This window comes from Lepus europaeus, chromosome 8 (assembly GCF_033115175.1).
Source record: "Lepus europaeus isolate LE1 chromosome 8, mLepTim1.pri, whole genome shotgun sequence".
NCBI classification, from domain to species: Eukaryota; Metazoa; Chordata; class Mammalia; order Lagomorpha; family Leporidae; genus Lepus; species Lepus europaeus.
Window position 1 is genome coordinate 20178122 of NC_084834.1, and position 23629 is coordinate 20201750.

Genomic DNA, 23629 nt, shown 5'->3' on the forward strand with positions numbered 1-23629 from the left:
AAGCTAACTACATTGCTCTCTTAATGAACTGTGACTACTGTATGGTCAATACACATTTTTTGTGTATTTTTTTACTTGCTGGATGAATCAAAATACTATATGTGAAAGTGCCTTGCAAACTTTTCTCCAATATATAAAAGTAGCATACTGACAAATCTGCAACGTGTAACCTGGGCTTTACAGTCATTTTCTCAATCCTTCCACTATCCCTTTGAGTATTTTCATCATCAGTAGAGGTGTTTGAAGAGGTCAGGATTGTCACAATCAATACACAAAGGCCTGGAATTCAAACCCAGGTTTGAATCTAGGGACTGACTTTAAGTCATTAACCATTTCGGCCCCCGTGCAACAGGTCCCCTGGATGTTAAGTGACAGCTGAGAGCCCTTACAGCAGAAGCTATGCAGTGAATGGGGATTAACAGAGAAAACTCCTTTTGAAACGAAGCCCATATCCTTCCTAATGGCTTTCACATACAATTAACAGGCCTTGGTTTTCTTAGCTTGCAGTTCCTCTGTCTTCACTTGATTATGATTCAACTCCTTACTAAAGAGTAACTCACTAAATTACGAGAATGGCACAAGGGTCATGTTGATCCTGCAAAGCTCTAGTCCACAAGATTCAGGATTCAGCAATCATGTCAGTGGCTAACACCCTAACACTAGGATCTATCCTGAGATGTTTCACAGGAACACTAGACCTTGAACAAACAAAGTGGTAATCATTCTAGAATCATAGAAGCCAGACAGAACATACATAGAAAGTAGTCTCGCTTATTTCCTGAGACACAATTTTCAAAGGACTGGCTTATTGTGTTTTGTATCCCAGAGCATTAAAAACAACAAATTAGAGGGCTTGGGCATTCAAGGAAGAGAAAATAGGTCTTTGTCCAAGCACATCTGATGACATTGCACAGAATAATTTCTGGCTAGGACAATGATGTGAGGTCATTTTTTAAATTTATTTTTATTTGAAAAAGATTTATTTATTTGAAAGTTAGAGTTACAGAGAGAGAAGGAGACACACACAGAGAGATCTTCCATCTGCTGATTCACTACCCAAGTGGCCACAATGACTGGTGCTGGGCCAGGCTGAAGCCAGGAGCCAGGAACTTCTTCAAGTCTCCCAGGTGGGTGCAGGGCCCAGGCACTTAGGTCATCTTCCACTGCATTTCCTAGGTCATTAGCAGGGAGTTGGATTGGAAGTGAAGCAGTTGGGACATGAACTGCTACCCATATTGGATGCCAGTGTTATAGATGGCAGCTTTACTCACTATGCCACAACACAACCTCCAAGCCATTCTTCAAAGGATAAACTATTTCACCACTCTCTAAGAGTAATGTAGTATACACTATTTCTAGGAGACATGGCTATTTGTTTTTGACTCTGGAACTTTGGGTTTAAGACTAGTTATCTGTGATAGTCACTTACTAATCATTATCTTAACACAGAAAAAGGTAGAATAGATTAACTGCTTAAAATACTCTAAAAACACAAAAGGAAAAACCTAGCTTAATTATAGAGCACATAAACATTGAAAAAAAATCTAGTTTGATAACAAGTTTTGAAGGCAGCCTAAAACTGAAATGAAATAGGTTGATTCCAAAACTCATTGCTTCAAAGCAGGTGAATCTATGGTTAGTGGTGTGAAGATTTAAATTTTCCTGACACGAGAGAGAAGCATGAGACTCCTTACCCAGGGGCACTCTGGCAGCACTCGCATCCGGGTTGATCCAGAAGGAGAGCCAGGAGAGGACCACAATCAGCAAGGTGGGGGCGTAGACCCCCATCATGTAGAACCCGACCTGCCTCCTCAGGGTGAAGATCACTTCCACGCATGTGTAGTAGCCTTTCAGAAAAAAACCCAGGCAAGGTATGAGGTTCTCACCCACGCACAACTGCGAACATCAATACTGCACCGCACAAGAGAAGTCCCTTCTATTTGAGGCAACTTCACAAAGTGGACTCCACAGAAAATGTTTTCCTTTCAGCTATATATAAAATTGATGTGATGTGAATAGGGTGACATTATAGAACCTGTTTCACCCGACTTTTCACAACTTCACCATGACACTGAGAAATATATCCCACCTGCTGCTCCACTATGCCACTGTCTGGGGCTTTTAAGTGGCTATGCACAGAATTTTCAATGGAGTCAAACTTTTCCTTACCCATTGTGGCTGTAAGAAGAAAGGATCTAAAGGAACCAGAGGATGAGCAGTAAATTAAAGTAGGGCAGGTCTACAAAAAAACGCTCCTGAACCATACATTGTCAAGGCATTTTTATTCAGTCACATACACCACTTATTTTACAGAAAAGTGGCAGTTTCCTACACTAAGTCCTGTGTAGAGTTAAACCTTAAAAACGCAACAAAGTACTGGAAGTTAATATGAGCATAAATAAGAAATCACTGTTTCCAACCTATATACATAAAAGATTACAATGTGAACAAATCTGATATTTCAATTCTCTCCCTTCTTCCACTCTAGGCCCTCAACTGTTCCCCAGGTCAGGGAAAGGACTTCCACCTTTTCCATCCTGACACACATGCAGGCACTGCTTTACAACATAATTCTGCAACTGCTATGACAACAACTAGTCCTCTAAAATAATCACAAATTTTAGTCAGCTTTCAAAATAGCTCGTAGCACATTGAGAAAGAAAACTAGCGATAGAAAAGCACTCCACTCAAGTGAGAGACGTGTCCAGATGTTCAAGATTATTTTTTAAGTGTTTTGGACCTTTCAATTAGGAATGTAAATATAATATCAAATGCATATGTTGCTTAAGTTAGAATAGAAGGTCATTTTTTGGTTGACACAAGATTATGAGTGAATACCAAAAATTGTTTTCAGTTTAAACTGTATAAAGTTATTTTGAAAATTTGAAATGAGTAAATAACCAATGAATACATGAAACAATTATGGGGGAAAGGATGTGCTATCTTTTACCACCTTACACTTATACATAATATGCAGACTACCTAACTGGGAAGAATATACATGCTAGAATAATCTTTGCACTTCCTCATTAATTATACCTAGAGAAGCACTTGTATACAACTGGGTTATAATACATGTTTAATTTTAAAATGGCTATTTAAATCCTATTAACAAATAATTAGATAGAAATCTATCATTTTTCCAATATGAATTATAATCACTGCTACCTCTGATAGACTGGAAAGATGGCAGAGCTTTATGTAATAAAATAGTTGATTAGTAAAGTGAAATAAATTCTAATTATGCCACATGCTTCCACATGATATCAAAAAACAAATACAGAATATTTCATTTTTAATTTTAATTTCATTAAAACTAGACTACATTTTAAAATTATATACAGGTTTTTTTTTTTAAATGAGACAAGCCTATGAAATATTGCTTCCCATTTTCTGTTACTCCCCATTCATCTTAGCTTGTTACCTATGTTTCTAACTCAAAATTATGTGCATTATTTCAAAACTATAAGTTTTTGTAAGTGCACTTACTGCAATTAAGGCGGCTTTCAGTTTTCCTTAAAAGTGGTTCTGAAGTACCTCTCTTTGTTGAGAGCCTCGCTTATTCAAGTAGGTTTTATATGCACCCTGTGCATACGAAATGGAGAGTGACACACATGTGCTTCTCCATATTATGCCAATTACTGCAAAGTAGTGCACTTTAAAATGAAATTTTGCATGCCTCCCAACCACGTTTAAATGGCAGCCTAAATGACCTATGTCCTGGATCTTGAGGCCAGTCTCCACTCCGTCCCTTTTAAGGAAAGTTCCCACTAGGGAGGTGGAAGGAGATGTGGATGTATTCAGCAGCAAAATGCATGCTTGGATATTACAGTGATTTGCTCCATAAACTTTTATGAGAAACATTTCTTGATCTTTTTTGATCTTTTCTTAGTACTGTTACATTTATGAGGGGCAGGTGGGCAGCTAATTGATATAAATGTTCAGTGAGCAAATTCAATTTAGTTTCTATTTCCTGTGAGGTTTTATTTCATTATTCACCCAGGCTTCTAAATTAAATATTTTTGTATACTTGTTTCAGATACATTTCTCTACCTTTGTTATTTCTACCATCATAGAAAGGCATATTTTTAAAGTTAAACCTGTCATTATTCTCATATAAATTGAAGAAAATACTCATCATCCTTTTATATTTCTTGTTCTCTTATGCCTTCCCACAATTCTACATCGTTAAGCATTTCATATATTTTCAATATCTGGTTTTCCTAAATATATTTCTAATGATCAAAACCCTAAAATATGTTTTACTTATATTAATATGATGATTCAGGTAAATGCTGATAAAGTACCTGAAATATAGCAAGTGCCAAAAAGGTATGTCAGTTATAAGGGGTTTTCTGGCTGCTATTTTTTATAGCTAATGAGATTTGGATGGCTTAATTGTGATAACTAAAAAATATCACAAAAGTTTTATTTACATCTCTTGACTAATTCCTCAGATGCTCTACATCCTGGTATGCTTTCTGATTTTCTTCTAAGTTCTAGATGGAATTCGATTTACTTTCCTGACTGGTTTATTGCCTTTGAATGTGCCTCCATAAACATCAAGTCCCTCTCTTCTACTGACTGCTGAGTCCCCAAACTGACAAAGTACAAAGTAGAGTTTAAAGTGAAAAAAATGGGCATCCTCAGGATTTCCAATGTTGTTACATCTTTTAAAAAGGTTTATTTATTTGAAATTCAGAGTTACAGTGAGAGAGAGAGAGAGAGATCTTCAATCCAGTGGTTCACTCCGCAGATGGCCTCCTGTGGGTGGCAGGGTTCCTAACACTTAGGTAATCTTCCATTTCTTTTTCCAGGGCATTAGCAGGAAGCTGGATCAGGAGTGGAGCAGTTGGGACACTAACTAGCACCCATCTGGAATGCTGAAGTCACAGGAGGCGGCTTTACCCTGTGGCCACAACACTGGCCTCGTATGTCATTATATAGTTTAATGTTAATACATAAAATTACAGATAAACTGTTAGTTATGTTTTCATCTTTAAATGAAACTTAAAATTTTCAAAGAATAATAGGAGACTCCACTGGTAGTTTAACAATATCGGATTCATTATCCCAGTGCATCATTTAATAAGTTCGTGTCTTTTAGAAAATGTTATTTCATCATTAGCTCAATGTGTAAAATGGAGAAATTAAAGTATTTAACACATGGAATTGTGAAGATCCAATTATATAATTTCTATAAGTGTTTAAAACAGACTAGTAGAACTCAAAAAACTATCTGCTTAGTATATGTTCCTATAAAACTGTCTCAAAAAGTTTTTTCCTAGATTACAAGATTTTTTTATTAATAGATTAGTTACAAAGGTTCCTAAAAAAATGATAGACTTCTTAATCTGAAGCAGAAGTAGAAGAAGGAATCCTACACTTATGTCTGACACTAATTTCCATGGTGACACTTACTGAATCATTCAGCCATCCTGCTCTCTCTTATTTTACATGGTAAACAAAGGAGCTGGCTCAGAAACATCAGTAAGATTCCTTCCAGTCTAACTATCTGCATAGTTACGACTTCTTTGTTGATGGCTTTGATGGTCAAGTTTTGAGAACTCTTATAAAACTTGATAATTATTTAGTAATGTATTTGATTATCACCTCTCGTCTTAAAGCACAACAGACTCTATTTGAGACAAGACTATTTATATATAAATTGAAATTCAGTAACAAATGAAACCTAACTGTATCCTCAAGATGTCTATTGTTGCCTGTTGATATGCAAATGTTTATTTTCTGCTTATCTTGATATCAAAAGGAATGTTTTAAATTATATTTTGCCCTTGGTGAGGTCATGATGGCAGCATCTGGCTCAAATATCTGATCTCTAGAAATTCTACAGAGTTGTACTCCATTCACTTTTATTATTGCAAGTCAACTTAAATGTTGCAATAAATTTAAACTTTAATTATATCTGTTCCTGGATACCATTTTAATGATTTATTTCTCCATATGTAAGTAGAATTGGACCATAAATTACAAGTTGGACTAGTATTACCAATGTAATAATCAAAATTCAATGATCTTTTTATTTATAATACTAAGTGAAATAACATTGTGTTCAATATTTTAAAACTTTGATAACATATACAGACTCAAAGGTTTAATGCTAATCATATTATGATAATATTGAGCAGTGAGTGCTGTAATTTTCTCCAAGAGTTTGATATCCTTTAATGCAAGAGGTTAATTTGCTGTGCTTTTCATAGTAACTGTTCCATAACCTAGGCCAAAAAGACTGTACAGAGAAGAGTTATGGACATCCAATTATTTCACACTCTCACTGCTTCCTGCATAGCATAAAGGTCAGTGCTTTTCAGACTTCACAGTGGGAGCCAACTACCAAGTAAAAACTGCCCAGGACAATGGATGAATATACACACACTTCATTGTTGATATCCAAAATGTTTAGTATCAAACTGTATATAGCCAGTAGAAGAATCTCTTGACAACATCAAAGAAAACCATTCATAGTCTGGGAAAGTTCACATTACTAAAATTAAAAAGTGGAAAACCTCTTTACTACTGGAATTAAACAAAGATAAGCATTTCTATCTAGGATTCAATAGTTAAAAAAAAGTTGATGAATGTTATTCTGTAAAAGGTTTAAACACACAAATGTGAAGATAAATGATGTATAATTAACTTTTTTTTCTCATCTGTCTCCCTGTAATGTATATAAACATTAAGATGATTCTTTCAAATAGGACTTAGTTTTGTTTAATTTTAAGAGAAAATATTACTTACCAGTGCCTTTATAGTATTTTGTACAGTTACCATATTCAATGTCTTCCTTCTTAATATCAAATTGAGGCAAGGCAATTTTTTCTAACTGAACAGGATCCCCTGACTGCCAGATAAATCGCAAATCATCAGTTGTATAACCAACTATAAACAAAAATAAACAAAATATCAGTGTGGAATATAGTCGATTATTTATGTTTTCTTATTATTTCTAAATATTAAACATAGCTAGGGTAACAAAACAGAACCTTCTCATTTGGCACTGTAGTTAGAACGTAAAGAGGTAAAATCCATTGCCACTAATAACACTATTAGCATAACTGTTACAGATAAGCATCTTAAAGAAAAAGTTAAATAATCAGCATGCTGCAAATAAGCACTTAGAGCATCATGGACAGTAAATATTTCACCCTTGTGTGCTATAACTCATCAATAACATCAACAACTGATGCAGGATTTTGGAACCCATGCATTTACAATCATGCAAATTCTTACGTGGAATTATTTTAAGGAATGTAATTAGTGAAACAACTAATTTTTGAAGAAATCAATGTTGCATCACCACAGAGGATCAATAAAACAAGCTCTCAAACGGACATCACCACATCTTCAATTTGAATCCTAAAGCACATGTGCTTGTCACAGACAATGTGGGTATCTAAGGGAGCTCTAAAGTGTAGCCTGTCACCAAATTCTAAATTGCACATTTTAAAGCAATATATTATTGTATCCAGCAACAGAACTAAAATGTAATACACAGCTGAAATTTTGTATAAATACAGAAAGTCTTCAAAAATTCATGGAAAATACATTACAAATAAACTCTACATTGATTTCAAGAGTGTTTTGCAACCAAATAGAATCTTTTAATTCCCTTTGAAGCACCCCAAAGCATACTCACACACACACATAAACATACACACATATCCTGCATAAAACATATACATATATGCACTTACATGTGAAAAAATCTCATTTTATAATTAGAAAACAAAAAAATACTGTTCACACTTATGTTCCATCTTAGCACATTTAAAAAAAAATAGCAAGTAACAATGAAATGAATTTAAGTATACACTCTAAAAAGTAGAGGCAGGAGATGTTATAAGGTTACTACTCCTCTTTACTCTGCAGAAATAGGCCATTCTACCCAGGCCTGCAGGCAAAAAATCCCTACGTTAGTGGTTATTTTTAAAGGCATATGTTCTTTTAAGGGATAAGTATCTAAGCAATTCAGCATACATTATAGATTAATAATTGACTTCAATTAATAATCTAGTGCATCTTTTACAAGCCAAAAAGCATATGATCCTAGAAATACAGAAAATCTAATTTTGTTAAAATTCTTAAAATTTCTACACATTCCTAGAAATGAATGCCTTGTTGGTTTTGCAGAATATTTTTGAATGTTTTCCATATTTCTGCTTCTATAAAAATCTGGGTTTAGTATCTGGAAAGTAATTTAAGTTAGGTCGTCATTTCCTCCTTTACTTTGTCTGTATTACTAGTTCAAACGAGGATGGCAACTGGTACAAGTTAGAAGCATACCCAACAGCAATTGCTTTGAATCCAGACTAGTACAAAAAGGGTTTGCCTTTCTTAATAAAAATTAACATAATATAGGAATAACTATGTGCTTCCTATGTAAATTCCTCTGAATATGTGCAATCAAAAGCATTAGTGTGGCCACTGTTACATAAGACACGAGTAGCATGCAATGCCTAGAAATTCTGAACATGAGATCATTGTGGTTTTATTTACGTACAGCTCTCCAGCTGCATCTTGCAACGCTGGGTATCCATGGGAAACAATGTCAAGTCCAAAGGGCATGAAAGAGTAATAGATAACCTGGAAGTAAAAACAATGGTATTAGAAATCATTTAAATATGTCTGTCATCCAGTGGTTGGAGAAGGAAAATATAAATGAATAAACATTAAGCACATAAATATACCTCATGCTGACTAGGACATCTCCATCCCGAAAAATAAAGAGGAGGATATTTTCCTGGGTTACATCATGAAAATTGGCACTTTTCTCATTTGCAAAGAATAAATCAGGTTTCCACAAACACTTGTACATCGTGGGATCCACTGTCAGTGCATCTGAGCCCCTGAAGTCACTAGGGAGCTTCAGCCTGGGGTCATTCCACTTCTGTCTCAAGAAGATGTTAACTCTGTAGTCCTGGAAAATAATACATGTGTGCACGTGTGTGTTTGCTGCTATTTTTAACAACATGTTCAACACCAGGATAAAAACAGATTCAGTGATTAGCAGCACAAACATTTTTGCTGTACCCAAACTAACTAGGAACATAACAGTAAACGAGGGTTTCATCAGTAATTAATCCTCCACCTGCAGCGCTGGCATCTCCTATAGGTGCGGGGTCTAGTCCGGCTGCTCCTCTTCCCATTCAGCTCTCTGTTATGGCCTGGGAAAGCAGTAGAAAATGGCCCAAGTACTTGGACCACTGCACCTGCATGGGAGACCTGGGAGAAGCTCCTGGCTCTTGGCTTCAGATTGGCACAGTTCTGGTTCTTGTGGCCATTTGGGGAGTGAACCAGTGGATGGAAGACCTTTCTCTCTGCCTCTCCTTCTCACTATCTGTTACTCTACCTCTCAAATAAATAAATGAAATATTAAAAACAAAAAGACAACAACAAAAGGTAACAAAACTCTTGTTTCTTTTTCATTACTCTCTACATATATTCTATAGCAACATGGTAGCATGAAAGCATGCTGGCAGACACTAGATACTACCATCATCCTTACCCCAAAATTAGAATGATATTTAAGTAAGAATAAACAAGAAGCTAGAAAAAAGCATTTCATTTGTGTTTTACTAAGTATAAAGCTATAAAAACAGTATGATTTTAAATATATACATACATATACACAGCTTCACAGTAGGAATGAGTTCTGAGAAATGCATCATTAGGTGATTTTGTCCTTGTGTAGAACACTACAGTGCATACTGACATCAACTAAGATGGTTACTGTGTCACGTACTGATAAATCTGACGTCATATATGTACATTTTCTGACGTTGAAATGTTATATAGCACACATGTATATATATATGAATAGAATCTATATCTGTAGAAAATTAAAAACGATTTGTGACTACTCGCACATGTAATGACTTGAGCCTCTCAGATAATCAAGTGATATTTGGAGTAGGTAAAACAGATGAAAATAGAGGCAAAAATTTGTAAATTCTATGTTATAGACACTCAACCACAACAGAGAGGTATTTTAAGTGCCATATATAATTGTTTTACTTCCCTATTAATTGTTTGCCTATTTCCAACAATTTTAATCTTAGAACTCTGAAAAATCTAAATTATGCTAGCACATGCAGATTCTAAGACTATATGAATGAGGGATCTTATTTTTACAGCAAAATAAGATTCTTTCAGCCACAGTTATTTGGGTAAACAGTAAAATTCAGAATGAGGCATTCTTCTCAGATCTTCTATTTTTTTAATTTTTGTACTGAATTTTACATATGTAATTTTTATATTTTATATGTAATTTATATATAATGAACTCAGAATACACACAAAAATGATCAAGACATAAATATTATTGGAGTTTATCTTCTTTATTTGAAATAACCCAACATAATACTATTCATTCAAAGCCTTTTGACAGAACCAAAATGAATTGAATCATAAACTTCAAATCAAAATCCAAATAACTAAATGAGAAGAAAGCATAGATCATCATTTGTTAAGTAACTCCTAATACATTTCTATGAGGCATAAATGCATTGCTTTATATATTTATAAAATATAAAATATGAGCAGTTAATCTAAAAATATTGGAAATTTATTCCTTTTCTTATATGATTTCATTTTTATATCCACATTCTGTAAAGCAGTTGGAGAAAGGCAATGCCCAAAGTAACCACATCAATATACTGAACTACTAGATGGGACATAAGATTTAATATACCTACATCTTAGAGATATTCTGAACTTGTTTATGAAAACTTCAACATGTGATATAAATTAATCCTTAAAAATGATTTGCAGGTGGTTTTATAGCATAAAGTCAAATAAATTAAGGATTCTATAAACCAATACTGAACGTACCTGCCATCTCAGCAGCACCACGGAAAGTAACAGTTAACATTTTTCTAACCAGATGAACATGGGCTCAGGAGTAAAGGAAGCCTACAGCCCAAAATACGAAGACCTGCATTACACAGCTACATGAAATTTTTGATGATAATATACACATATCTTAACATTCATAGTGGGACTTAATTAAGTTATTGCTTAATATCTGTCAGTGACTGTGAGATATACAAAACCTAAGCTTGTCCAAGGGATAGTCCCCTCTATTGTACATGAAAAGGTTTCCAGCAGATGCAGTGTTGCTTCTTTTTTGTCCATTCCATGCAGGCAGGCATAGTCCTCCAGTTAAGAAAAAATAACCATGAAGCTCAAGCATTTTCTAACAAAGTATGATACATTAACTTAGCTAAAGCACATGGCTGACAGGCACCCGACGTCACTTTGAGCACTCATCGTTTATTCAATTAAAAGTTGTTACAATGTTCCTTGAAGTGATCTGCCATATTAATGGTATTCCACAATTTTATACACTAAGATTTATTTTATTTGAGTCTCAGAGTTGTGTGTTTTATCAAGGTAAGTCATCAGTAAACTACATCTTCCAAATGATGTATTTAAAATATGCATTCATAATATTGTAATAGATCCTATGTCTTTAAGCTTTCATCAAGGGTCATTATAAGGAATAACCAGATGATGTCATTGATGTTTCTTAGCTGTTAATTCTACGGGTCCTTATTTTGGTCGGTGTCTCTTGTATGACAATACACAAGGGGAATTCTTATTGATTAGATATTTCATTTGTTTATACATACATCACATACAATCTATAAATTTACTATGTGCTAGTAGGTAAGTAAGTGCTTTACAAAAGCATATCTAATGTTCAGATTCTACACTTTGAAAACACACTCCTGATACTCTCACATGCTTCCTATTACTGGAAAAATAAGACCTAAAAATATATCATACTTTTCTTTTTGTCTGACAGCTAGGGGAACTGCAAGTTAACCCTACACTTAACTGCATTAACAATTTATCTCACACCCTCATGCAGCTGCTGTTTGTCTCTGGTACATCTGGTCCTGTTTCAATTATTTCACTGCGGTTATTATGTACACCTGAGCTCCTTTGAAGAGGTAGGAATGGGTAAAATGTCTAACAGCTGAGAGATCATCTGGTGCTTGAAGAGTCTCAGCACTGCCCAAGGGCAGTTTCCAAGCAACTTCGGCAACACGGCTTCCAGAACTAAGACACTTTATTTTATCCTATTAGATTTTCTTATTTTAATAGAATGTTAGGTATAGTATAGATAGAGATATAGATATTAAGACTTCAGGGGGGCCGGCACTGTGCACCGTTTTGAGACCTGGCTGCTCCACTTCCGATCCAGCTCTCTGCTATGGCCTGGGAAAGCAGCAGAAGATGGCCCCAAGCCCTTGGGCCTCTGCACCCGCATGGGAATACCTGGAGGAAGCTCCTGGCTCCTGGCTTTTGGATTGGTGCAGCTCTGGCGGTTGCGGCCATCTGGGGAGTGAACCAGCGGATGGGAAACCTCTCTCTCTTTCTCTCTGCCTCTCCTTCTCTCTCTGTGTAACTCTTTCAAAGTAAATAAATAAATATTAAAAAAATAAAAAGACTTCAGGGGTGGGTGTTGAGGGTTAAGCCGCTGCTTGGGATACCTGCATCCCATATGGGAGTGCTGGTTTGAGTCCTGGTTTCTCTATTTCCCATCCAGGTTCTTGCTAATGTGTCTAGGAAGGCATCAGATGACTGCCCAATTATGGGTCTCTGCCATTCATGTAGGAGACCCAGTTTGAGTCCCTGGCTCCTGGATTTGGCCTGGCATAGCCCTGGCTGTTGCAGCCATTTTTTCTAAGATTTATTTGAGAGGCAGAGTTACAAAACACACAGAGGGAGATACAGAGAGAGGTCTTCCATCTGCTGATTCACTCACCAAATGGCCACAAAGGCCGGAGCTGGGTCAAATCAAAGCCAGAAGCCAGGAGCTTCTTCCGGGTCTCCCACGTAGGTGCAGGGGCCCAAGCACTAGGGTCATCTTCTGTCGCTTTCCCAAGCCATTAACAGGGAGCAGGATCATAAGTGGAGCAGCCAGATCTCAAATGGACATGCCCAAAGGGGATGTGGATGTGGGCACTGTAGGCCAAGGCTTAACTTATTATGCCACAGCACCAGCCACTGTTATATCATTTGAGGAGTGAATCCTCAGATGAAAGTCTCTCTCTCTCTCTCTCTCTCTCTCTCTCTCTCTCTCTCTCATTTGCTCTCTCACTCTCTCCCTCTCCCTCTCCCTTTCTGTAACTGCCTTTCAAATATTTGAAAAGCAGTGTGACAGAGATGAGAGAGAGTGAGAGAGCGTATGAGAGGGAGAGAGTGTATGAGAGAGAGAGAGAGAGAAAGTCTTCCATCTGCTGGTTCACTTCCAAAATGTCCATAATGGCTGGAGCTGGGCCGATCCAAAGCCAGGAGCCAAGAGCTTCCTCCATGTCTCCCACGTGGATGCAGGGGCCATCTTGTACTGCACTCCCAGGCCATAGCAGAGAGCTGGATCAGAAATGGAGCAGCCAGGACTCAAACTGGCATTGATATGGGATGCTGGCACTGAAGGCAGTGGCTTTACCCACTGGCTTCATTAATCTTTTTTATAAAAAAAAATCTCATTTTATTTATCTGGTCCAAAACAGCAAACTTTTGGAATGTATGTTAGTTTTGCTTCTCAGTAATTAGCTTCTAAAGACACAGTAGTATTTTATAACATTCAGTATTATCTGACAACGATAATTAAAAAATAATAATTAAAAAATAAACCAGCCAGCAATTTTGGGAGAATGTTCAGCAATTAAATCTGCCTTATTTAAAATTCCCTTAAAGTTTCAACATATACACACGTATTTCGGGGGCCACAATCGTATGTTTCACTCACTTTCAAAGTGGTATGGTTAACTCATCTAAAACTAGATAGTGAAGTTAGTTTCCTTAGAATACATGTTGTAATTTTAATTTTTTCCCATGTGGTTTATAGCTCTAAATATTTCTTGAATTCTGATCAATGTTTTCACACCATACAGAAAAATATTTATATCAGTAATCATTATCTTAACATTTAAAGCATTTTAATCAGCTCAAAGTTAAATAGTGTGGAGAAAAGTCCTAAGAAACAACTGGAGGTTTGACAAAAAAGAATCTATCTGTAGGAAAAAATTATAAGTGAAGTAAGCTCCTATACTTACATGTAGCCAATCTCTCTTACTGTCTACAACACCATCATATGCAACTTCTTAATAATTTACATTAATCTAATTTATACAACCCAGCTTAATGTAGTCAGCATGGGCTTGGAAATACAAAGGTTCTGACCCAAATCTTCACTCTGAAATCTAGAAGCTTTGACCCTGAGCAAGTTTTTTAATCCTTCTCAACTGAGTTTCTTAATATTAAAAATAGGAACAGCTTAATGTGGGGATTAAATAAAATTCTCAGTGTACAAGGTTAACATAGAACCTTGTATATAAATAAGCTTCCTTTGCAGTTTAGGTCATAGAGCACCCAGCCACAGATGACATTATATATGTTCATAAACCATTTATTTAAATTATTCCTACTTCCTGCGGTTCGTTCACTCATGGATTAATTCAAAAATCATTTATTAACCATGTATTCTTCTTTATATGCTGGGTACTGAGGATACAGCTATGAGCATTCCTTGCCTTTACAGAAATAATTATAATTGACTAATTAATAATTAGTCAAACATAAAACAATTTGCAAAACATTACTCAAAGAAAAACAGTTTGCAATGGAACATCTAATCAAGATTCTGGAGGATTCAGATAAAACTCATCAGATGAAATAACACTCAGATTCAAAGGGCATTGGAATTAGATAAAATGGGTCTAAATTATGTACTGATTAATTTGCCATGGGCTCTAAGGCAAGTAATTTAACCTCCCTGAGCCTCAAATTCCTTGTCCATCAAATAAGCCACCATTTATTTACTAATTAAATGAGATGCTGTACCTAAAGCATGAAACACAGCACAAAAAAAGCACTCTAAAAAGTTAGTTTATTTTATTATTATTAAAATTATTATCTTTATACTTGTCATTTTGAAAATCTGAAAGTTACTGCTGAGAGCATTCTTTTTGGTTACTACAAAGATGCAACCTACAAGTTTAAACTGGTTAATAAACTTACCAAAACTAACATTAACTTCATTAATTATTTTGTAATTTTATTTTCATATTTCATTTGAAAGAGAGACGGTGAAAGACAGACAGATCTTTCATCTACTGGCTTACTCCCCAGAAGTCCACAGAAGCCAGGACTGGACTAACGTCAGGAGCCTGGAACTCAATCCAGGTCTTCCATATGGGGGGCATACTAAGTCCTGGAGGCATCGCCTGCTGCCTTCTGCAGTGTTCACTAGCCGAAAGCTGAATCAGAAGTGAGCAGATAGGACTCAAACCAGGAACTCAAACATGGAATGCCAGCATCCCAATGGTATCTTAGCTGCTATGCCAAAAGCCTACCCCAAATTTTGTTACTTTTTCAAGAAATATAAAAAAATAATTTGTGTGTATTAGACACTAAGCAGTATGATACATAGTAGCTATACAGAGATCAACACAATACAGAACTGAAAACAAATCTGAAATTTCTAGATTATCATTCAGATTTAACTGACTTAGAAACATTAAGCAAAACTGGCAAACATTCCTGTGAATTAACAGAATAAAGTATCTCCCATTTATTATATTTCAGACTAAATTTAACAATTAAAAGGGTTCAGTTAGCAATCAATTTTTGTATGCTATACTAAACAATCTCTCCTTCCTTCAATTTCTCCTTCCTTCAACAGTAATTCATTAAAGACTTGCCATTTTCAAAGGTCTGAGCTACTACTAGCTTGGAAAGGGAAAAACGTCAGATCATTAGCCTCAAGAAGAAGGGAAATAATTGATGTAGACCCTAAAGACAGCAAGAACAAAATGACACTTGTTGGAAGAACAGGTGATCACTGCAGATAGCAAGGATCAGAAAAGGCTGTAGCATGTGAGTCTGAGGAGGCTTATGAAGATCAAGCAGAATTTCGACAGATGGCAACCTGTGGAAAGGGCAGCATTAAACACAGAGACAAAAGTGTTCCTTAGGCAACTGCAGCAACAATGCGAAAGAATCATTAAATATCCAGGTACAGAAACAATCAACATCATCACTAAAGAAGACCAAGAAACAGAAAAGGCATTTTACAGTGATCAGAGGAAAGAGAGGATTTAAAAACAAACAAAAACACAAAAAAACCTCTTAAATTCAATAATAGGAAAATAAATAATCTGTTTTTAAAATGAGCAAAAGGATATATGTAGATGACAAATAAGCACATCAAACTATATCCAGCAGGGGCCAGCAATCGTGACATAGTAAGTCAGACCTCCACCTGAGGTACCAGCATCTCATATGGGTGCTGGTTTGGTCAATGTCCTGGCTGCTCCATTTCAGTTCCAGCTCCCTGCTAATGCACCTGGGAAAGCAGCAAAGATGATGGCCCAAGTACTAAGTGCCCCATGTGTGAGACCCAAAAGAAGGTCCTGGCTCCTGGCTTCAGCCTGGCCCAGCCCCTGGACACTGTAGCCATTTGGGGAGTGAACCAGTGGATGGAAAAACTCTCACTCTCTCTTTCTCTCTCTCTCTCTCTGTCTCTCTCTCTCTCTGTGTGTATGTGTGTGTAACTATACTCCTCAGATAAAGAAACAAACAAAAAAAAGATATCCAGCATATTATTATCAGGGAAATGTAAATTAAGCAAGGAGATATGACTATACACCTTTTAGAATGGTCAGAATCCACAACACTGACAACACCAAATGCTGGTAGGATATGGAGCAAAAATAACTCTCATTATTTGCTTATGGGAATGCAAAATGGCAGAATCACTTTAGAAGGTACTTTGGTAGTTTCTAACAAAACTAAACATATTCTTATCGAATGATCTCACAATCAAGCTGTTGAAATTTGCCTGAAGGATTTGAAAATGTATTTAAACACAAAAACTTGAACACACAGCCTTTTTGCTTCTGGCAAAATCTGGAAGCATTCAACTTGTTCTTCAGTAGGCAGTTGTATAACTAAATGCTGGTACATTAAGACATGGAAATATTACTCAAGGAAATGAGCTATCAACCCATGAAAAGACATGATGGAACTGTAAGCACATATTGCTAAGTGAAAGAAGCTCATCTGAAAAGGCTACATATTGTATGACTCCAACTAGGAGACACTCCAGGAGAGAGACAGTTAAAAACTCAGTGGCTGCAGATTTAGAGAATGCAATTGTGAATCATGGAGTATTGTTAGGTCAATGAAACTCTTCTGTATCATGACAGACACATGTCATTATATATTTTTCAAAACCCACAGCATGTACAAAAGCAAGAACGGAATCTAAAAACCATGGAGGTTGGAAGATAATCATGTATCAGTGTAGGTTTGTTTGTAACAAACACACATTCTGGTGTGGGATGTTGACATTAGGATAAACTGTATATTTGATCAGGGTGCACATGGAAACTATGGATTTTCTGTTAAATTTTATTTGAACATAAAACTACTCTAAAACAAAGTCTACTCTTAAAAGTGATTCAAAATAATCATAAACAAAATGTACATCAAAAAATGAGAAGGAAATATTCCAATATTTGAAGTGAAGGCAAAAAAGTTTATTGTCTTTCTGGTAGTTTACTAGAAAACCGTTCAATAAGCATACTCAAAGGTTATATGATTCTCCAATAAATTGTAACTTTGTTCAACTTATCACTTTGTATTAATTACGTTCTAGGCTCTCTATAATTAGATAACTTACAGAAAATTGATAAGCTACGAAGGAATTCTATTTGTTACAAACAATAATCCCAAAGATTTCTGTTGCCTGTATAACATTAATAAGTATTACATTGAATTTAGCAATTTCAGTAGTTTTTCACTTCAGACTCTTAAATTCTCCATTGAATCCACTTTACTTTACTACTGCTTCCTTAATTAATGAGTCAAATAAATCACTAATATGTCTTCACTACAAATGTGTTTTACTTTTTTAAGAATAGGATCCAGCAATTCCATTTCTAAGTGTATACCCAAAAGTACTGAAGACAGATATAAATTGTCTACCATATTTATAATAGTATTATTCACAACAGTGAAAATAAAAGTAATCCGTGTTTATCAGCAGATGAGCAGATAGACAAAATGTGGTACATACATACAATGAAATATTATTTAGCCATATTGAGAAATGACCAAAAATGAGAAAAACATCTACTAATTCAAATGAGTGATTCCCATGATTATGTGCAATAAAAAAAAACATAAGAAAGTACCTATACCATGCTATTTTTATGTAAGCAAAAAAGGGGAAATAAAATACATATATACATTAAATGCAAAAAGAAAGGAAACTGATACATATTGAACCTGCATCAACCTTGAAAACAAACATACAATTAAAACTTAGAGTTCAATCAAAATCATTACTTACAGTAGCAATGCAGGGCAAAAAACAGAGGAGGGCAACTACTAAAGGGCTGGTAAAAAAAAAAAAAAAAAAAAAAACAAGAGAAAACAAAATCCTGGAAATAGGACTTCACCAAACCAAAGGTTCAAAAGCTTGGGATGATCAACAGCAGGATTTACAGAGTCAAACAGAATCAAACAGAATATTTAATGACAAATGAGGAAACCACTGAACATTTCAGCAAAAAACATTTTTACACAGTGGTATACACAAAGTCGGACAACAGGGGTGGGCATTGTGGCCTGGTGAGTCCAGCCACCACTTGGGACATGTGCATCATATACTGAAGCACCAGTCCCAGGCCCAGGTACTCCACTTTCAATCAAGCTTCCTGCTAACACATACTGGAGGTAGCAGATGATGGTTCAAGTGCTTGGGCTTCCTCTACCCACGTGGGAGACCTTGATGGAGTTCTAGAACTCTGGCTTCAACCTGGTCCAGTCTTGGCTGTTTTAGGCATTTGGGAAGTAAACCAACAGATGGAAGACTGAACCCTCCCTCTCTCTTCCTCTCTCTCTCTCCAGCCCCCACACCACGTGTGTGTGTGGATGTGCGTGACTGTCTGCCTCTGTGTGTGTGTGTGCAAGAAAGAGAGAGAGAGAGACATACAGACTTATGTCTTTCAGGTAGAGGGTTGGAAATTACCAACTCAGGAATCCCTAGAGCATATGCAAACACATGGAGACTGAACAACATGCTCCTGAATGAACACTGGGTCATAGAAGAAATCAAAAAAGAATCAAAAACTTTCTGGAAGTAAATGAGGATAACAACAAAACATATCAAAACTTATGGGATACAGCAAAAGCAGTGTTAAGAGGAAAGTTTATAGCAATAGGTGCCTACATCAAGAAATTGGAAATCTGTCACCAAATAAATGAGCTTTCAATGCATCTCAAGGATCTAGAAAAACTGCAGCAAACCAGATCCAAATCTAGTAGAAGAGAAATAATTAAAAGCAGAGAAGAAATCAACAGGATTGAATCCTAAAAAACATTACAAAAGATCAGCCAAACGAAGAGCTGGTTTTTTGAAAAAATAAACAAAATTGACACTCCATTGGCCCAACTAACTAAAAAATAGAAAAGACCCAAATCAATAAAATCAGAGGTGAGAAAGGAAATGTAACCACAGGAATAAAAAGAATCATCAGAAATTATTACAAAGAGTTGTATGCCAGCAAACAGGGAAATCTATCAGAAATGGATAGATTCCTGGACACATGCAACCTACCTAATTGAACCATGAAGACATAGAAAACCTAAACAGATGCATAACTGAGACAGAAATTGAAACAGTAATAAAGCTCCCCCCCCCAACAAAGTAATCCCCAGGACCGGATGGATTCACTGCTGAATTCTACCAGACGTTTGAAGAACTAACTCATGGCCAGCGCCATGGCTCACTACGCTAATCCTCTGTCTATGGTGCCAGCACACTGGGTTCTAGTCCCGGTCGGGGTGCCAGATTCTGTCCCAGTTGCTCCTCTTCCAGTCCAGCTCTCTGCTGTGGCCTGGGAAGGCACTGGAGGATGGCCCAAGTGCTTGGGCCCTGCACCCACATGGGAGACCAGGAGAAGCACCTGGCTCCTGGCTTCAGATCAGTGAGGTGCGCCAGCCACAGTGCGCCGGCCGCAGCGGCCACTGGGGGGGGGTGAACCAACGGAAAAGAAAAACCTTTCTCTCTGTCTCTCTCTCTTTCTCTCACTGTCCACTCTTCCTGTCAAAAAAAAAAAAAAAAAGCAGAAGAAGAACTAATTCCAATTCTTCTCAAACTATTCAGAACAATCAAAACAGAGGGAATCCTCCCAAATTCTTTCCATGAAGACAGCGTCACCTTATCCCTAAGCCTGAAAAAGATGCAGCATTGAAAGAAAATTACAGACCAAAATTCCTGATGAACATAGACACAAAAATCCTCAATAAATTCTGGCTAATAGAATGCAACAACACATCAAAAAGATCATCCACCCAGACCAAGTAGGATTTATCCCTGGTATGCAGGGATGGTTCAATGTCCGCAAATCAATCAATGTGATACACCACATTAACAGTCTGCAGAAGAAAAGCCATATGATTATCTCAATAGATGCAGAGAAAACATTCGATAACATACAACACACTTTCATGATGAAAACTCTAAGCAAATTGGGTATAGAAGGAATATTCCTCAATACAATCAAAGCAATTTATGAAAAACCCACGGCCAGCATCCTATTGAATAGGGAAAAGTTGGAAGCATTTCCACTGAGATCTGGTACCAGACAGGGATGCTCACTCTCACCACTGCTATTCAATATAGTTCTGGAAGTTTTAGCCAGAGCCATAAGGCAAGAAAAAGAAATTAAAGGGATACAGATTGGGAAGGACGAACTCAAACTATCCCTCTTTGCAGATGATATGATTCAAAATTTAGGGGATCTAAAGAACTCTACTAAGAGACTACTGGAACTCATCGAAGAGTTGGGCAAAGTAGCAGGATATAAAATCAATGCACAAAAATCAACAGTCTTTGTATACATAGGCAATGCCACAGCTGAGAAAGAACTTCTAAGATCAATCCCATTCACAATAGCCACAAAAACAATCAAATACCTTGGAATAAACTTAACCAAGGACATCAAAGATTTCTACAATGAGAATTACAAAACCTTAAAGAAAGAAATAGAAGAGGATTCCAAAAAATGGAAAAATCTTCCATGCAATAAATTCCAAGCAATTTATAGATTCAATGCGATACCAATCAAAATACCAAGGACATTCTTCTCAGATCTGGAAACAATGATGCTGAAATTCATGTGGAGACATAGGAGATCTCGAATAGTTAAAGCAACCTTGTACAGCAAAAACAAAGCCGGAGGCATTACAATACCAGATTTCAGGACATACTATAGAGCAGTTGTTATCAAAACAGCATGGTACTGGTACAGAAACAGATGAATGGACCAATGGAACAGAATAGAAACACCAGAAATCAATCCAAACATCTACAGCCAACTCATATTTGATCAAGGATCCAAAACCAATTCCTGGAGTAAGGTCAATCTATTTAATAAATAGTGCTGGGAAAACTGGATTTCCACATGCAGAAGAATGAAGCAAGACCCCACCTTACACCTTACACAAAAATTCACTCAACATGGATTAAATATCTAAATCTATGACCTGACACCATCAAATTATTAGAGAGCATTGGAGAAACCCTGCAAGATATAGGCACAGGCAAAGACTTCTTGGAAAAAAACCCAGAGGCACAGACAGTCAAAGCCAAAATCAACAACTGGGATAGCATCAAATTGAGAAGTTTCTGTACTTCAAAAGAAACAGGAAAGTGAAGAGGCAACCAACAGAATGGGAAAAAATATTTGCAAACTATGGAACAGATAAAGGATTAATAACCAGAATCTACAATGAGATCAAGAAACTCCACAACAACAAAATAAACAACCCACTTAAGATATGGGCCAAGGACCTCAACAGATATTTTTCGAAAGAGGAAATCCAAATGGCCAACAGACACATGAAAAAATGTTCAGGATCACTAGCAATAAGGGAAATGCAAATCAAAACCACAATGAGGTTTCACCTCACCCCAGTGAGAATGGCTCACATTCAGAAATCTACCAACAACAGATGCTGGCAAGGATGTGGGGAAAAAGAGACACTAACCCACTGTTGGTGGGAATGTAAACTGGTAAAGCCACTATGGAAGTCAGTCTGGAGAGTCCTCAGAAACCTGAATATAACCCTATCATACAACCCAGCCATCCCACTCCTTGGAATATACCCAAAGGAAATTAAATTGGCAAACAAAAAAGCTGTCTGTACCTTAATATTTATTGCAGCTCAATTCACAATAGCTAAGACCTGGAATCAACCTAAATGCCCATCAACAGTAGACTGGATGAAGAAATTATGGGACATGTACTCTATAGAATACTATACAGCAGTCAAAAACAATGAAATCTGGTCATTTGTAACAAAATGGAGGAATCTAGAAAACATTATGCTGAGTGAAATAAGCCAGTCCCAAACGGACAAATATCATATGTTCTCCCTGATTGGTGACAACTAACCGAGCACCAAAAAGGAAACCTGTTGAAATGAAATGGACACTATGAGAAAAAGTGACTTAATACTTTATCCCTTTTAGTATTTTATTTGTTCTACTTAATACTATTGGTTGAACTCTGTAATTAACACACAATTATTCTTAGGTGTTGAAATTTAACTGAAAAGTGATCTCTGTTAAATATAAGAGTAGGAATAAGAGAGGAAGGAGATGTACAATTTGGGACATGCACAACCTGACTTGCCCCAAATGGTAGAGTTAGAAATGTGCCAGGGGATTCCAATTCAATCCCATCAAGGTGGCATGTACCAATGCCATCTCACTAGTCAAAGTGATCAATTTCAGTTCACAAATGATCATACTGATAGGACTAAGAGTCAAAGAGATCACATAAACACTAGTGTCTGCTAATACTAACTGATAGAATTAAAAAGAGAGAACGATCCAACATGGGAAGCAGGATACACAGAAGACTCATAGAATGGCAGATGTCCTAAACAGCACTCTGGCCTCAGAATCAGCACTTAAGGCATTTGGATCTGGTTGAAGAGCCCAAGAGAGTATTTTAAGAGTATTTTAGGCATGGAAAGCCAAGACACTTTGGCAAAAAAACAAAACAAAACAAAACAAAAAAACACCCTAAATGAAAGATCTCTGCAAGTGAGATCTCAGTGGAAAGAACAGGGCCATCAAAGAAGGAGGTGCATTTCTCTGAAGGGAGGAGAGAACTTCCACTTTGATTATGACCTTGTATAACTACGATCGGAGTTGGCGAACTCAAAAGGCTTCCACAGTCTTGGCAACTCATGACAAAAGCCTAGGGTGATTACTGACACCATAAACAAGATTGTCAATTTTTTTTTTAACTTTTATTTCATGAATATAAATTTCCAGTATACAGCTTATGGATTACAATGGCTTCCCCTTCCCATAATTTCCCTCCCACCCGCAACCCTCCCCTCCCTCGCTCCCTCTCCCCTTCCATTCACATTAAGATTCATTTTCGATTCTCTTTATATACAGAAGATCAATTTAGTATACATTAAGAAAAGATTTCAACAGTTTGCACCCACATAGAAGCACAAAGTGAAACATACTGTTTGAGTACTAGTTATAGCATTAAATCAAAATGTA

At 36.5% G+C, this 23629-nt stretch overlaps 1 protein-coding gene across 2 annotated transcripts in view; it reads right to left on the reverse strand.

Moving 5' to 3' along the window:
• The window catches only part of GLRB (glycine receptor beta), a 130987-nt gene that overhangs the window by 33328 nt on the left and 74030 nt on the right, over positions 1-23629 (reverse strand). For both annotated transcript variants that reach the window (XM_062199449.1, XM_062199450.1), the window contains 4 exons: positions 8709-8938; positions 8522-8604; positions 6760-6900; positions 1695-1847 (listed from right to left, as the gene is read on the reverse strand). In XM_062199449.1, coding sequence (XP_062055433.1) covers positions 1695-1847; positions 6760-6900; positions 8522-8604; positions 8709-8938 — 607 coding nt within the window. The remainder of the gene's footprint in view (positions 1-1694; positions 1848-6759; positions 6901-8521; positions 8605-8708; positions 8939-23629) is intronic.